The 16,828-nt window shown below is 44.5% G+C and overlaps 1 protein-coding gene across 2 annotated transcripts in view; it reads right to left on the bottom strand.

Moving 5' to 3' along the window:
* The window catches only part of NCK1 (NCK adaptor protein 1), a 122,244-nt gene that overhangs the window by 11,443 nt on the left and 93,973 nt on the right, over positions 1-16,828 (bottom strand). The window contains exon 1 of one of the 2 annotated variants that reach the window (XM_040427614.1): positions 14,822-14,934. The exons of the other annotated variant lie outside the window; for it this stretch is intronic. Coding sequence (XP_040283548.1) covers positions 14,822-14,855 — 34 coding nt within the window. The 5' untranslated portion in view covers positions 14,856-14,934. Of the gene's footprint in view, positions 1-14,821; positions 14,935-16,828 lie in introns of those variants that run through there. 2 annotated transcript variants of the gene reach the window in all.

Genomic DNA, 16,828 nt, shown 5'->3' with positions numbered 1-16,828 from the left:
TCGTTGAAAGTCTGGAAGTACCTGAATTCTACCGGTGGCCCGACTTGGGACGTTTTGGAAGAGGCAAGGTACAGTACGAATTGGTCGTTGCACCAGACTAGTTGACCCTTGGTTAAACCCTGAACTCTGGCCGCGGTGCTGGTGAACTCCCCTGGCCTTAAGAAACCGTAAAAGCTAAGATACATGGTCGCTTTGATAACCATGCTAGAAAGGAGCCCAAAAGGATTGCCATCTAGGGAGGTGGATAATTTTCTAAAAAGCTCTCCTGATACCGGCTGTCTACGAGTGCCAGTCCCCCCGCTGCTCTTTTGTATGCCCCTGAGGGTAGCTTTTATCGCCTGTGACGAGAAAACCGACCTGCTGTCTGGATCTACTAATGTGAGGAAATGCTGTACCCCGGCCAGGTATAATTTTATGGAGTTGTAGGAAAGTTTGAGTTCCAAGTCTTGCCGGTATTATGTCTTGGGTGAAGGAGTGTGAATCTGTTGAAAACATTCCAGCCTGTTTTATAATTCCTAGACGTATTAATAGACAAAGACTTTTGCATCAGATTATTTGATGAATCAATGTAAGATTTTAATCCATGACCAATGTTTGGAAAGCTGGAGGATATAAACCCGCTCGGTCAGCCTCCGGCATTGCCTGGGTAATGAGGACAGGAAGCAGAGGGACTAGGTGTCAGTCCCCTGGACTCTACATTAATCAGCCTGGCCTGCATGCCTGACACAGAGGTGGCAATGTTGTTGATGGTAGAATGCAACTGTGCCAATGACAGTTGGATGGTTGACATGGGAACTTGTTCCGCCGGTGGAGCCGTTGGCTCAGACACCAAGAGTCTGAATAGCTCTGCCTTCCGGGCCGACGCTGGATATCGAATCCCTCGCTTGTTGAGTTCTGCAATCAGTTTGGGTACTGTCCAACTTCTTAGCGACATGGTGCTGCCATGGTCGGAAGCGCAAGTTTCTGGGATTGATAGGGATTCCTCAACATCTGATAAGTGAGACATGCTGCGAGTGTGAGATAATGACAGAATTAACGGACGGATGGACGGCCCTGGTGTAAAGAGAGACCCGAGACCGTGAAGTTAAAAATAACGAAGTGATGGTGCTGGTGAAGAAAGGAGTGTGGGCGCTTACCTGTGCGGAACCTGGGAAAGAAAGTTAAACTGGCAATGACGTGACTTGAACAGAGAAAGGGGTGGACTGTGGAAAAGGTACGCACCAAAGTGATAATGACTGGATGGTACCTGAAGAAAGAATCAGGAACAAACAAAGATGAAAAAACAACTGGCCCCGGACCTGAATTGAACAGGATGATGAGGTTAGTTCTCAAGAGCATGAGAGTGGCAGACCAAGAGATCATGTAAGGTGAGTATATTTATAAAACATATGTGTATAAAATTTGTTGGTTTTTTTCTGCTGCCTGCAACATCCTCCAGCATGACCAGTTTGGCATTGGGTCAGTAATGGTGTGAGGTGGCATTTCTTTGGAGGGCCGCACAGCCCTCCATGTGCTCGCCAGAGGTAGCCTGACTGCCATTAGGTAACGAGATGAGATCCTCAGACTCCTTGTGAGACCATATGCTGGTGCGGTTGGCCCTGGGTTCCTCCTAATGCAAGACAATGCTAGACCTCATGTGGCTGGAGTGTGTCAGCAGTTCCTGCAAGACAAAGGCATTGATGCTATGGACTGGCCCGCCCGTTCCCCAGACCTGAATCCAATTGAGCACATCTGGGACATCATGTCTCGCTCTATCCATCAACGTCACGTTGCACCACAGACTGTCCAGGAGTTGGCAGATGCTTTAGTCCAGGTCTGGGAGGAGATCCCTCAGGAGACCGTCCGCCACCTCATCAGGAGCATGCACAGGCGTTGTAGGGAGGTCATACAGGCACGTGGAGGCCACACACACTACTGAGCCTCATTTTGACTTGTTTTAAGGACATTACATCAAAGTTGGATCAGCCTGTAGTGTGTTTTTCCACTTTAATTTTGCGTGTGACTCCAAATCCAGACCTCCATGGGTTGAAAAATTTGATTTCCATTTTTTTATTTTTGTGTGATTTTGTTGTCGGCACATTCAACTATGTAAAGAACAAAGTATTTCAGAAGAATATTTAATTAATTCAGATCTAGGATGTGTTATTTTTGTGTTCCCTTTATTTTTTTGAGCAGTGTATATCTATATATAATTATTTTTATTTTAAGTCGTGGGTGGAGGCTTAGTACATGATGGGAGTTGTAGTTTTCCAACAGCTCGGCTGCCACAGGTTTGTACACTTAGGTCATTATTGTAAGACGCGCTGTAGCAAAATAAAAGCTGTGCTGTGATTGGCTGATGTGGCCAAAATGCTGGGATGATCACCTCCTATGGGCAACAAACAGTTTGCCTTTAAGACAGCACATGCAGGGAGATGAGGGGCAGACTGAAATGCAGGGGAAAGAGAGGTAGAATGAGAACCAGTGCCTCAGCAGTAACGGTTACACTAGTGTATAAAATGCATGTCGGCAACAAACAGTTTGTCTTTTAGGCTACTTTCACACTGGCGTTTCTGGGTCCGCTTGTGAGAGCCGTTTCAGGGCTCTCACAAGTGGCCCAAAACGGATCAGTTCAGCACCAATGCATTCTGAATGGATAAGGATCCGTTCAGAATGCATCAATTTGGCTCCGTTTGGTCTCAGTTGCGTTTTTTAGATGGTCACTAAAACGCAGCTTGCAGCGTTTTGGTGACCGTCTGACTATACGGAGCCAAACGGATCCGTCCTGACTTACAATGTAAGTCAATCGGGACGGATCAGTTTTTCACTGACACAATATGGTGCAAATTGAAAACGGATCCGTCCCCCATTGTCTTTTAATGTAAGTTTTGACTTTGCATTATTCATAAAAAAAAGTCTAACAGATCCGTTAACGGATACAAGCGTTTTCATTATTGGTGCAGATCAGTCTGTGCAGATACAAGACGGATCCGCACCAAACGCGAGTGTGAAAGTAGCTTTAGACAGTACATGCAGGGAGATGAAAGCCAGAATGAGGGGAGATGCAAGATCCAAAAGATTCTATGCAAGGGTCCATTCACACATCCGCAATTCCATTCTGCATTTTGCGGAACGGAATTACGGACCCATACATTTCTATGGGGCCGCACGACGTGCGTCCCCGATCCGGGATTGCGGACCCGCACTTCCGGGTCCGCAATTCCGATCCTGAGAAAAATAGAACATGTCCTATTCTTGTCCGCAATAGCGGACAAGAATAGGCATATTCTTTTAGTGCCGGCAATGTGCGGTCCGCAAAATACGGAACGCACATTGCTGCTGTCCGTGTTTTGCGGATCCGCAAAACACACACAAATGTGTGAATGGACCCTAAAGGGGCACTCCCAAAAGAGGTGCAAAGAGGTTTCCTCCCTGAATGGGCACATGAGGCAGTAGCAGGCATTGCAAAGTTTGCAAGCAAGACCTAAGTGTTAGGGCAGCCATAAGTATTCAATAGCTGCTGGCTGAATGATAAGCTCTCTCTCCTAACCTCTTCCCAGCAACCCCATACACATACATGTCTGGCCAAATGTGTATTCAATGGGGAGAAGGGAGAAAGCCGCTGCCAAAGACTTCTCATCTCCCAGGAGAACATCTCCCTCAATACATTAAACTGTGGCTGAACCCACCAAGAACATTGGGTTCAGCCAACAAAACACTGAGGAGTATGGGGGTCTTTAAAGAAAAAAAAACGACAAATTATTTTAAAATATTGTGGATGTCATCTTTACTGGTGTAATTTCTAGGTAAGAAATAGCAACTATATGAATAGAAAATATTTCTATAGATGTACATCAGGGAAACGCCAGGTATAATAATTTACACCCGAATCTGGCACAAACCATGGCACAAATGTACACCAGCTCACAGCTGCCGGAGAGTTGCTTTGCTAATGCACGGACTGCCAGAAGATGTGCGGAACTTATTAAGCAGCTTCTGTTATAACTTCAGAAATTCTACCGTCATGTGTGAGCGGGTGAATGCAAGCTCAATATTTTCTGAGGATCGTACATCCAGTGGTTTTATTAGCCGGCCGACACTGGCAGATTCCAACATTTCACATCATGGAAGTGTCTACACAAGACCCTTTTAGATAGACTATTGGAAACTCGCCCGCGTTCGAAACAGTGAACACAGCTATGCTTTAAAACACAATGCAAATGTACGGAATCTGTACGCAGTGCGCTTTATCTGCAGACCCATTCATTTGAATGAGTGAGTCTCACGGGAAAAATAGGTAGAACCAAGACCAAACCGACTTTGGAAGGAGGAAAAAATAAAATTGGCAATATTGTAATATACGGTATTACCCAGACAGGATCCCAAATATTAAATATTGATTTAAAACTATTAAAAAAACTTAGGTTTAGAATATTTATTAGACAAGGCAATTGTATTTCAGAATTGACTACAGTAAGGAAGCCATGTAACATTCCACCGACAATACTACGCGGCCATCTCTGCATCTGAATTTTACTAAATCACGATTTTATTATTGGAATCTTTAATGTTCCATTTGTGCTGAAGGCTCCACCGACGGGACCTCAACCATCCCGCTTTGGGGATTAAAAGGGTAGAAGTTTCTCATGTCCTTTTGACAGAACGCCGACACTGGGGTGAACAGACTCTAGAAAGTCCAAGGAACAATTAAGTGGAGGGGTTATGATCTTTTAAGCGTGGAAGAGTCAGGGAATATATAGAGAATAGATCAAGGACTTTCCTCAAAAGATTTTACACAAAAAAAAAAATGCACAATTAAAGTAAAGATCATCTAAAAAGATGAAAGATATTTGCAAAAAAAAAAAAAAGTCAGATCCCTTTGGCTCAAATCACACGTAGTTTTGTTTGTTTTTTAGAGCCAGTGAGGGGTGGATATAAAAGCAGACGTACAATATGAGTGTCTTATGATTTTCCTTCTTTTTGCATCCACGCCAGGCTTTGGCTCAGAAAGGTGCATCAAAAAAAACATAGCTAGTAAAGGGCTACATTCGCCAGTCATAGAGACTTTAAATGGTTCGGCAGAGAACATGCCTGACCACCGCTCCATTTAAACACCACACTGTGGCTGTGCAGTCATAAGGAATGGGGGGGTTCAGGACTCCCCTTATAGTGATCGGTTGTGGTTCCGACAATAGGTGATAAATGGCGAATGTGAATAGTTTCAAAAATAAATTTATTCTGCAGCAAGCAGGACAACGACCCCAAACACACAGCCAACGTCATTAAGAACTATCTTCAGGAGTCCTGGAAGTGATGATATGGCCCCACAGAGCCCTGATCTCCATACCGACTGGAGTAACAAACCCCAATTAAAAGTTGAATAAAGAACCAAGTCAAGAATTTTAGTGTCTGGCTCGTGTGTATTCACATTTTTATTGGGATTTCTTACTCCATTTGTCCTGTACACAAGTTTGACGTCTGGGAAGTACTCATCTACACCGGCAGCCACCCAAGTGATTTCCAAATGCTATCAAAGTGGTTGTTTCTGTTCCCAACCAAACAAGGTGAAAGCAATACCTTCAGTTCTAATAACCATATACAGATCTTTGGGTCATATTGGACTACTCTATGTAGCGCTTGGCGATGTATACACTATTTTCATTTCAGTGTACTCAACATCATTGAGTCTGTCTGGGATTACATGAAGAGACAGAAGGATTTGAGCAAGCCTACCTCCACAGAAGATCTATGGTTAGTTCTCCAAGATGTTTGGAGCAACCTCCCGGCCGAGTTCCTTCAAAACCTGTGTGTAAGTACCTAGAAGAACCGGTGCTGTTTTGAAGGCAAAGGGTGAGCACATCAAATACTGTTTGGATTTACATTTCTCTGTTGTTCATTCACTTTGTATTTTGATTTATAAAAATATTACTTCTATTTTCTGAAAGAATACCAAGAAAAGTATTAAAACACTCAATATCAATTGATACCGCACCAAAAAAAAAAATATAATACTTGTGTTTGTGGTTTTTTTTGTTTATTTTTTTAAAGTGAGGCACACGGACATCTAAATTGATGAAACTATGTGCCTCAGACTAATAGTAACCCAATCAAGTACCTCCTCGTATAATAACTCCATGAGATACATGGAGTTACAATACTTACTATTAATGTGAGGCACATGGTTTTATCAATTTGAACCTCCATGTGCATCATATTAATACTAAGTAAACTCACCAAGTACCTTACGCATTAACCCTATGTTGTCATCTATATGAGGAGGTACTTGACGAGGGTCACTTACTGTTAATGTGAGGCACATGGAGGTACTAAAGTAATAACACAATGGGCACAATGAGTCACATCAACCGCGATGTTCCTCTATGCGGCTGTCTGGCTATGGTGCTGATCACTGGAAGGAAGAAGAACCCTCCTGACCTCTGCAAAGGTCACAAAGCATGCCTAGAAAACTGTCCCACAGAAGTCAATGAGGTCTCTTCCTGTCCAGTCCTGTTTATGGCCTATGTGCTGCTCTCAAAGAACAGAAAGTCCTGACATATTTTAGGCCTAGTGGCCAGTGTGAAAACTCACCTAAAATTCAAAAATAAAATATATATGTTTAACATAAAAACATAATTTAAACAATAGGTCACTTTCTGGTGTCACATTTCCTTTAGGCATGTGTGGGCTAGTGACAGATACTATATGAACGCTCACTATTACATAGGTGGCAATTATGGCCCATGGTGGCCGCTGTAAAGTATATCACTAAATGCTGTTAATGGCAGCTCAGGCAAGATGGCCGCCCCCATAATCAACTTCAGGAAATAGAATAAAAAAATAAAATTAAAAAAAAAGACCTACAAATCAGAAAATAAAAAACAGACAAGGATACATGTTAATATCTGGTCTTAACTGGCAGAAAAACCTGTAGGTTACATTCCCTTTAACTGTAGCACCGGGACAGATTCTTTCAAAAAGTTATCATACCACCCTCAACCAAAAATGTTATGCCTGAACCAGCCAGTCCAGAGAAAGTACTATAAAACACCTCCAAACAAGAGAAAAACAAAGAAAAACGATCTGTAGGACATGGAGAACTTAAGATGGTAAAGGTGGCCGTGCACATTAATATAAAAGTTTATTAAAATGGACAATTTTGACCAAAACTATTGTTCATCAGGTGAAATTTAACTACAAATTTTATCTTGGGCAGCCAATGACAGACTATCATAGCCTGGAATGAAGTTGGCCGTGTTCAAAAGTTTTACCCGACCAATGACGGAATGTGCTCCTTCACTCTGTCATTGAACATGTATGACCAGTGTTAACGAATGCTGTGCTGGGTTACTGCAGCTAAGCTCCTAGTGAAGGGAACGGAGGCCGAGATGCAGTAACACAGTACGGCCACTACACTTAGAACGGAGCTATACTTCATGTTCTATTCAAAGTGCAAGTTCTAGAGCCAAAGGCTGCAGGGAAGAGCCGATTGGTGGAGGTGCCGGTTGTCGGACCCTTACCAAATCATATATTAATGACTTATCGTGAGGATAAGTCATCAGTATCACACTCTTGAAAAACTCCTTTAAATGCCAAGAACAGGATCAGATCCTGTTGGGACAAAAGGAAAATCATTCCTAAACAGCGCGGTCGGGAAAGTTTTCCCTGTTCTTGGCACCAAGTCAGAAGTAATATTAAAGTGGTAAGTGTGGGGGAGGGGAGGCGTTTCTTCTCAATAAGTTCTTATAGACACCTCCGGTGTCGTGAAGTCCACTACAAAAATAAAGGGTCTGCAACGCACTCCATTCTCATATGGTGGGCTGCAGTGTTTAAGCAAAAAAGCAGTTGATGTTGAGGCTCCAAGGAGAATGAAGAGATGAGAAAGTTTCAGATTTGGACAAGACAGACACATGTCAATTATTCCAATAGTTGAACATCCAAAAATCACATATCAATTTGCATGGCAAATATATTCCAATAATATAAAGTGGTAGGGAACCTGTGCAAAAGAATTCGGGATTATCTCAGCTGAGGGCATTTTATACATACAGAAACCTGTTGGCCAAACACCCATTTCTCCTGACAGGGTCTAACCAACTTACATGGGATGCCTACAGGCACCTTAAAGGGGTTAATCCAACTTCTATAATGAACCACAGAACGCACCTCCCATAGACAATACTTACTTGCTCTCCGAAATCCGCGTCCCTGCATCACCCCGCGCGCGGGAGCAGCCAATAGCAGACCGCGACGGAGACCAGCCTCCCTAGCATAACCCGGGCAAGGAAACCGCAAAGAGCGCAGAGCTTGCACGAGTGCTGCATGCTCATCAGCATGGGGTGTCGGGGGGTCATTGAGGTCATCAATTTAGGAAACCAGACAACCCAGTGGATGATCCTTCCCCCATGTTCACACATCTGGTTGACTGAAAATACTAGACAATGACACTGATAAATGTACTTTCCAAGGATCCAATGGCTATAATATAATCCAATGAGTTTATATAGGTGATGCTTACTAAAGAACTACCACCACAGGTTAAGATGAAATATTGCATGACTTGTAAAGATGCTTTTCCATTACTCACTTTCAGCAGGTTTACTAGGTATACAGGGCTCATCACCCAGAGGAAGCCTACCCAGGCAAGGGCATTCAGGATGCCCCTGGTTGTATTCCAGCTCAGGTAAGCAAACTGGAGACTGAGACTAATTACGTTTCCAAGTTTTATTTCCTTCAGTAATTAAGAAGTCATCTTGAAGGGCAGCCACCGTTCATTATGACCCCATACTGATGCAACAAACATCGGGGAGGAAATCTACAATGTCATAATGGAGTCCTAACTCAATCAGGGGACCATTCATGGTCCCAGCTGAGTGATGCCACATTGTAACTCCTTTCCTGCAGCCAACAGATGCTTCCTGTTACCAAGATAACCTCTCATCTGTTACTTGTAGATTATTTATTTCATTTCTTTACTATTGGTTATATTTTTGGGAGAATTACAGAACACCAATAAGAGAAAATTCTCCAGACATTCCAGGCCATGCACTGCAAGGAATTACAACCAAATGGTTTAAAGTGTTACTCTACGTTTAGTCACTTTTTGCCCTTTTTTAGTTTCGGATAAACCTGAACTCTAGGATATAAGTAAGGAGATATAACCGGTAAATCTTTCTTAAAGGGGTATTCCAGTTGTTTCAAGTTATCCCCCAACTACAGGATAGTGCGTAAACTATTAGATCGCTGGGGATCCTACCACTGGGACCCAAACCAATCACAAGAATTGGGACCCTGTACCCCTCCCCCCCCCCCAACCCCACCGAAATGAATGGAGCAGCAGGTATAGCATGCGCGCAGCCGCTCCATTTATCTCTATGGGAGTTCAGACAGCAGAGTACAGTGCTTCTATAGAGATGAATGGGCCGGCTGTGCACATGCTCTACCTGCTGCTCCATTTATTTCTAGGGAAGGCTCTACCAGTTATAGGGTCCAGAATACCCCTTTAACAGAGCCATGACCAGTATTTTCTATTTTTACATAACTCCCATTGACTGAAGTCCATCAGATTTCTTGTGGCTCAGTGGTTAGCACTGGTGCCTTGCAGTGTTGGGGGTCCTACTGTAGGTTCGAACCCAACCAAGGATGACCTCTCCATGCAGTTTGGGGACAGCGAGCAATGACTGTACGGGGCTCATGCATACGACGTATGGCCGGCCCATAATAGAACAGTCCTATCCTTGTCTGTAACGCAGACATGTTCTATATTTTTGCGGAGCCACGGAACAGACAAACATCTTTTATGGCCCCATTGAACTGAATGGGTCTGCATCCGACTTACAATAAACGCGGATCGGATGCGGACAAAAAATATGTTCGTGCACATGAGCCCTAATGTGTAGCGGAATATACAGGTTAGTAAAATAAATGCTTTATTCATGTTGTCAAAAACACTGGAACCCAACGAGAAGGACAAAGTCCTAGGAACAGAACCAAGCACTTCTCTGATGTCACGGCATAGCATTGTGGCACACTGAGCCCAATTATTTATTCGGCAGTGGTAACGTGTCGAAAGCTGTGGCGCTGAAACTGGGATGCTCCGACCTGGTTTTATTTTGTTTTTTTAGACCACCTTTTAGGTTTCAGACAACCTTGTAAAGGCTGACCAGTCTAAGGGTCCATTCACACGTCCGTAGTTCTGGGTCCAGATCTGTTCCGCAATCTTGCGGAATGGGTGCAGAACCGTTTCAATGGGTCGGCAAAAGATGCGGACAGCACACACCCTGCAAAAAAAAAAGATAGAACATGTCCTATTCTTGCCCTCGATCATGGACAAGAATAGGCAATTCTACCATAGGACTGGCCATATGCGGTCCACAAATTGCGGAATGCACATGGGCCAGTAGCCTGTTTTGCAGATCCGCAATTTTCTGACCACAAAACACTTACGGACGTCTGAAAGGATCCTTAGGTCCCTTGCAGACGAGCGTGAGCGGATTAGGTCCAGATGCGTTGTGGATGCGGTCAGTGAAAAATTTGCAATTTCGCAAGCAAGTTCATTCAGTCTTGTATGCATCAGTTGTTCAGTTTCTATTACGTGGGAGCAATGCGATTTAATGCGTCTTGCACGCACGTGATAAATAACTGAAGGTATACATACAAACAAACAAACAAACAAACAAACAAACAAACAATCTCTTAGCAACCATCTGTGAACGCATTGCATCTGCTTGCGGATGCTTGAGATTTTCACGCAGCCCCATTTACTTCTATGGGGCCAGCGTTGCGTGAAAAACGCAGAATATAGAACATGCTGTGATTTTCACACAACGCACAAGTGATGCGTGAAAACCAACGCTCATGTACACAGACCCACTGAAATGAATGGGTCCGGATTTAGTGCGGGCGCAATGCATTCGCATTGCACCCGCGCGGAATTCTCGCCCGTGTGAAAGGGGCCTTAATCTGTTGTCCACTGGCCTCATATTATTAAGGGACACACGCCTCTCATATCTGTGGTGCCCTCCGAGTCATACATGCACAAGAACTAAAAATCTATGCCAGCCAGGAGCTAGCACAGATCCCAGATAGAATTTATGCCAGTTTTCAGTGTTTGGGCGCATAAATATGCCAACTCGCCTAGATCCCATTAAAAAAAAAAAAAAAAGGGAAGAGGCACAAATCCGCACTAAAAATTTGTGACTTTGATTCCACAAAACTAACTTAAGTGTTTAATAAATGTGCCCATCCCAAAAAAAGTTTACATTGTGATCTACTAAGGACTCTAGATCTATTCGGACCCTGCTGCCTTCGTATTCGCATCATCACTTTGTCCCATCTCTGTTCAGGGTACAAAACACAACAAAATCCCCCGTTAACCCCGGACATTACTTCCAGTCTACTTCCCCAACTCATCGCACAACTTTCCATTGTTTCCACAAAGTTCTCTGAAGGCGACGACTCTTTAGTGACTGTGAAATTCGCAGAACGCGGTAGTATTTCATGATGTGGTCAATTTTATAAACCACCATGAAGTGTGTACTGGAGGGGAGCCGAATGGGAGTACTAATCTGGTAAAACTTCCTCCTTCAGCTCTGTACGACTCTGACCTGTAAGCAGCAGAAAGCTCTTAATCCCAAAAATAAAGAAAGACAAAAAATGAGCTTAACCCCTTCACTGTGCCTCTTAATCCAGCCAGGAGCTTCGACTTCACTTCCATTTCCTGTGAACAACCAGTTGCCAAAAGTCTCCGTGAGCCTTGTGACCCACCATTGTTCAGAGAGACCCCCAGTCTGAAATAGTACGGCCTTCCTGAGGAGCATTTAACGCCCTGTGCTACCGAAAATCCCCACACTCTATACCCTTGTTACAGAGCTACAGAGAAACCCGATAACTTCTGTTCATCAGATGTAGCAGAGTGGGGTTTGTCATTTGGTGCAGCCATAGGTGTTTTATCAGAACTGGAGAATGCTCAGGAGCCAGACCCATAGAAAGCGGTTGCTGGTTCCGAAACATTAGGGTGGTTTCCTATTTTACTCTATTAGGACTCATTCATATGTCAGTGAATTACAGACCTGTTCTGTCCATGTTCTCCACAGACTGCACAGGACTCCATTCACATATCCTTGTTTTTCCACTGACTGTGGAGACATGCTCTATTTCAGACCATATGGGCCAAACATGCCCCTGGAAGTCTATGGGTCTGTGACCACTGATGGCAACCATTGGTAGGAGGCGCTCTGGAAATCCCTTTCTCAGCCTGGCAGTGCATGGGATGTACGGATATCACATGGACCGAAAACGGAACCCTTTACAGACATCTTCACTGATGAAACACTGACCATCTTCAACACTGTAGATGAAGTGAATCCACAGCACTCAATATTTTCCAGATGATCTTTTGGTTTGTTAAAGGGCAACAGACATAGCGACGTTTCGACCTGTGGTTTTCATCAAGCCTTGGTCTCTATCCGTGAAGTTTTTTTTTTTAAATGAACTGTTCCCATTTTGGGTTTGGAGTGCTGCTTAGAATTAGGTTATACATCTTCAACACTGGACATCATCAAGGAGGCGTGAATAAAGCCTTACTGCGATACTAAAGTCCTTCTCAGTTTGACAATATTCCCGTCCGGGAGTTGTCAGAGCGTAGAACGGACAGTGCTTGGACTGAACACTGACCAATGAAAGCAGAGTTGGACTGGCTCACCACAGTACCAGACAATGCTTCCGGTGGACCGAAGCTCTGACAATTATGGACCCCCTAATAAAAGAGCGCCCTTAAAGGGGTTGTCAGAGTTATTTTTTGTTCTTTGAAGGTTTCTAACTAGGCAAATGAAAGGACTTTACAATTCACTTACTTTATCTCCTGTTGCTGCTTTCTCAGATTCCACTGAGGGTCACATGACCTGTGATGTCAGCCTCTCTCAAGGGACGTCTAACACAGGGCAAAAGGGGCAGCTGCCCCGGGCCCAGTTGTTCCTGGGGGGCCCATGGCAGATGCCTCTTGAGCCCCGCTGGCAACTGGTGACGTGGGGGGCGACGGCAGGGCACAGGGAGATGAGCGCTTCCATTGTGGAAGCGCTCATCTCCATAGTCATCTGTATCGCCGTCCCCAGGACAGCGATACAGATGGAAGTGCTGCAGCAGGGGAGGGAGAAGCGTCCCCGTTCCTCTGATAGGCTGCAAGCACTAGACATGCAGCCTATCAGAGGCCGGTGCATGACGTCATCACACCGCCTGAGCCGTACAGCACGGAACACAGGCTGGAAGAGGCCTGCATCGCATCGCTGCCAGCCTGATGGAGGTAATTATAAGTGTTTATTTGTTTTATATGGTACTACTACTGGCACAAGATTGGGGGGCATCTATGGGGGCACTTGTTACTGGCACATTTGGGGGGCACTATGGGGGCATCTACTGAGGCCACAAAGAAGGGGTATTTTATATGGGGAGCTCAGTATAGGGGTATTTTTTACTGGGGCACATTATGGTGAGTACTATGGGGAAGGGGAGAGAGGAGTACTATGGGCTCATCTATGTGGGGCACTAAGGAGGGGTATTTTATACTTGCAAATTGTGGGGGACACTGAGGGCATCTACTGGGGCATTTTATACTGGTACAATATGGGGGGCACTAGGAAGAAGGGGGAGAGGGGCACTTACTGGGGGCACTATATAGGGGTATTTTATACTGGCACATTATGGGGGCACTATGGGGACATTAGTTCAACTGGGGGCATTAAAAGGGGGTATTTTTTGCACTGGCAGTGGTGTTCTCAGAACTCCCATAGAAGTGAATGGAGCATGCTGGGAGTTGTAGTTTCACAACAGCTGGAGTACCAGAGGTTGTTGACCCCTGCACTAGGAATTTAGCTCGACTGTGCAGACATGCTCAACCTGCGGCCCTCCAGCTGTTGCAAAACTACAACTCCCAGCATGCCCAAACAGTCTATAGCCATCAGCATACAGCAAGGCATTGTGGGAGTTGTAGTTTTACAACAGCTGGAGGGCCGCAGGTTGAGCATGCCTGGTCTAGGAGGACCATGGGTCTGCATCAAGCTCCGGCGCTAGAGACTGGTGACCATCCGCCACCTTGGGTTGAAAGCACGGATGAGGCATATCTATACAGTCCAAGATCCCTTCAATTCTATAGCCAAGGACACCACCACAGGTCCACAAAAGAGCAGCAATTTAATGGCACCACCCACTGGTGGAGGCTCTTCAGGAGTAGCACAGCTTTTGCTTGCGAGCATTTATCCGCTGGGAAATCTGAAATATCCAAAAAGTTCTAACGGAAAAGTCAACAACATAATTTTCCATCCAACGGTCCAATGATGCAAAATGTTCAGCCAAACAGAGGGAAATATGCGAGTGCCGGACCCCTCTGGTGTCACACCGGGCACATAAATGGAGCTGCTGGCTCATCACAACTCAACAGGGGTTAATTAACATGTTCACCTCTGCTACATCTATATATAGTAAGTGACAATAAGCTGTCATTCTGAAGCATCAGATCATTCTATAGACGGAGGAGATGCATGAGAGCGTAAGCCCTAGGGACATCCTGGACGTCTTTAACTCTTTAGTTACTAGTCAGGACAGAAAAACAGTGGTGGCCTGAGATTCCACCTTACATAAGGTAAAGCAGTCAGCTTCTCAGGGTCACTTGCGGTGAAGCATGCCGCCCCACACCTCAGCCCTGGAGGAGGGACACTGCTCAACCACAAAGCAGGGAGGAAGCAGGGACTAGAATACAAGACGCAGTCCACAGGGGGACGGGTAAGACAGGTTATAAGTGGGCAGGGACCACCATGGACGTGGAGTCCATAACCCCTGAAGAACTACTTACTGAACCAGTGTTTGAAGAAGTTTGGAAGATCCATTCTGTGCACAGTGCCTGGTCTCTCAGAAAGCGTTCTTCTCTCTGGAGCACAGCCTAAAACTTCCTGGCGATGGGGTGGGGGAGCACAGTGGTCACATGACCCAGCCCTTCCTACGGAAAGAGACAATTCTCTGGCCTATCCCACCTCGGCCTTAACCCTACGAATACCAGTCCCCAGCTAAGCGAAACTCCTTGTTTGTAGAGCCTGGAGTTTCCAAGTGCAGAACTCTTCAGAGGAGATTCAGTAAAAGCTCATCCACTTGGCTGCTGATTTTCCAGAGCATTATAGGACATGCGAGTATGTACCTATACCAAAATGAAGGGAGACTAAACAGGTTTTACATTAAAATATATATATGCTTTATTATAAATACAGATTACATAGAAGAAAAAAAAAAAAAAAAAGAACATGATACATCAGATAAAGAGAGTGGACTACACCTGAGGAGGTATTCAGAGTATACATATACCAGTGATACATATACATATAGGTGTGACACCCAGCAATACTACAGTGCAAGGGCATAATATCTAATCAAGTTATGTCTCCATATCAAATAGCAGTACGCCAGTAACAGAACTGGGACTACCTGAACCATCCAAAGGAATATGCTGGGGAACACACAGTGGGCCAGATTTATCAGGACTCCGACAGCTCAATCCGCTTTCACATATGGCTAAAGTCAGATTTATGATCGGCCCCTTTAAGACTGTGATAAATGTGGTTTGACGGTAGCAGTTAATCCGTCAGTAAGCGGCTTTACGAAAAAGTCGCACGTCTTTAGGAAAAAGTCACATGTTCTTTTAAAAAGTCGCATAACATAAGCATGGTCCGCACTGCAGTGATTTAGCGCTTTTTTTTTTTGCGACTTTTTAAATAGTTGCAATAGTAAATCTGTCTAGAGATTCATTTACATAAGAAAACACGCCCACTGTCAGAAAACTGGCGAGCATAGCGCAGAGCCAATAAAAGTCGCAATTTTTTGCGCAGTTTAAGCGATTGCGCAAAAATTTTCAACTTTTTCATTCGATTATTCTGACCTGAGCTAAATGATAAATCTGGCCCAAAGTGTTTACCTCATACCAAAAGTCACAATGGTATCACATACCCATCATAAGGATATCCACCTAAGGAGAGCCACGTACCCCGATGCGCGTTTCGGCGATGCCTTCCACGTTGGGGTACGTGGCTCTCCTGAGGTGGGTATCCTTATGATGGGTATGTGATACCATTGTGACTTTAGGTATTAGGTAAACACTTAGTGGTGTATTTGCACACGCTCTGTTATTTGTGGGTTCAGGGTCTTTATATGGGTCCATTCACACGTCCATAAGTGTTTTGCGGATCCGCAAATTGAAGATCCGCAAAACATGGACACCTGCAATGTGCGATGTGCGATCTGCAATTTGCGGACAGCACATCACAGACACTATAATAGAAAATGTCTGTTCTGGTCCGGACAAGAATAAGACATGTTCTATTTTTTTCAGGAACGGAATTGCGGCTCCTGAAAAATTAGATCCCGAAGAAACGGATGCGGATCCCGAAAATGCGGATTCACATCCGTTACAGCCTCATTAAAAGTGAATGGGTCCGCAAATTGCGGAAACGAATGCGGACCCAAATTACGGACGTGTGAATGGCCCCCTAGTGTGTTCCCCAGCATATTCCTTTGGATGGTTCAGGTAGTCCCAGTTCTGTTACTGGCGTACTGCTATTTGATATGGAGACATAACTTGATTAGATATTATGCCCTTGCACTGTAGTATTGCTGGGTGTCACACCTATATGTATATGTATCACTGGTATATGTGCATTTATAAAATTGGGCCAGCCCATACGATTTTTTTGTTTTTCCTCCACATGTATACTTTGTGAATACCTCCTCAGGTGTAGTCCACTCTGATGTATCAGGTTCTCTTTTTTTCCCCTATGTAATCAGTATTTATAATAAAGCATATTTATTTTTTGAT

Source organism: Bufo bufo, chromosome 4, assembly GCF_905171765.1.
Source record: "Bufo bufo chromosome 4, aBufBuf1.1, whole genome shotgun sequence".
Classification (NCBI taxonomy): Eukaryota; Metazoa; Chordata; class Amphibia; order Anura; family Bufonidae; genus Bufo; species Bufo bufo.
The sequence above is the reverse complement of the archived record's forward strand: the minus strand, read 5'-3'. Positions and strand labels throughout refer to the sequence as shown.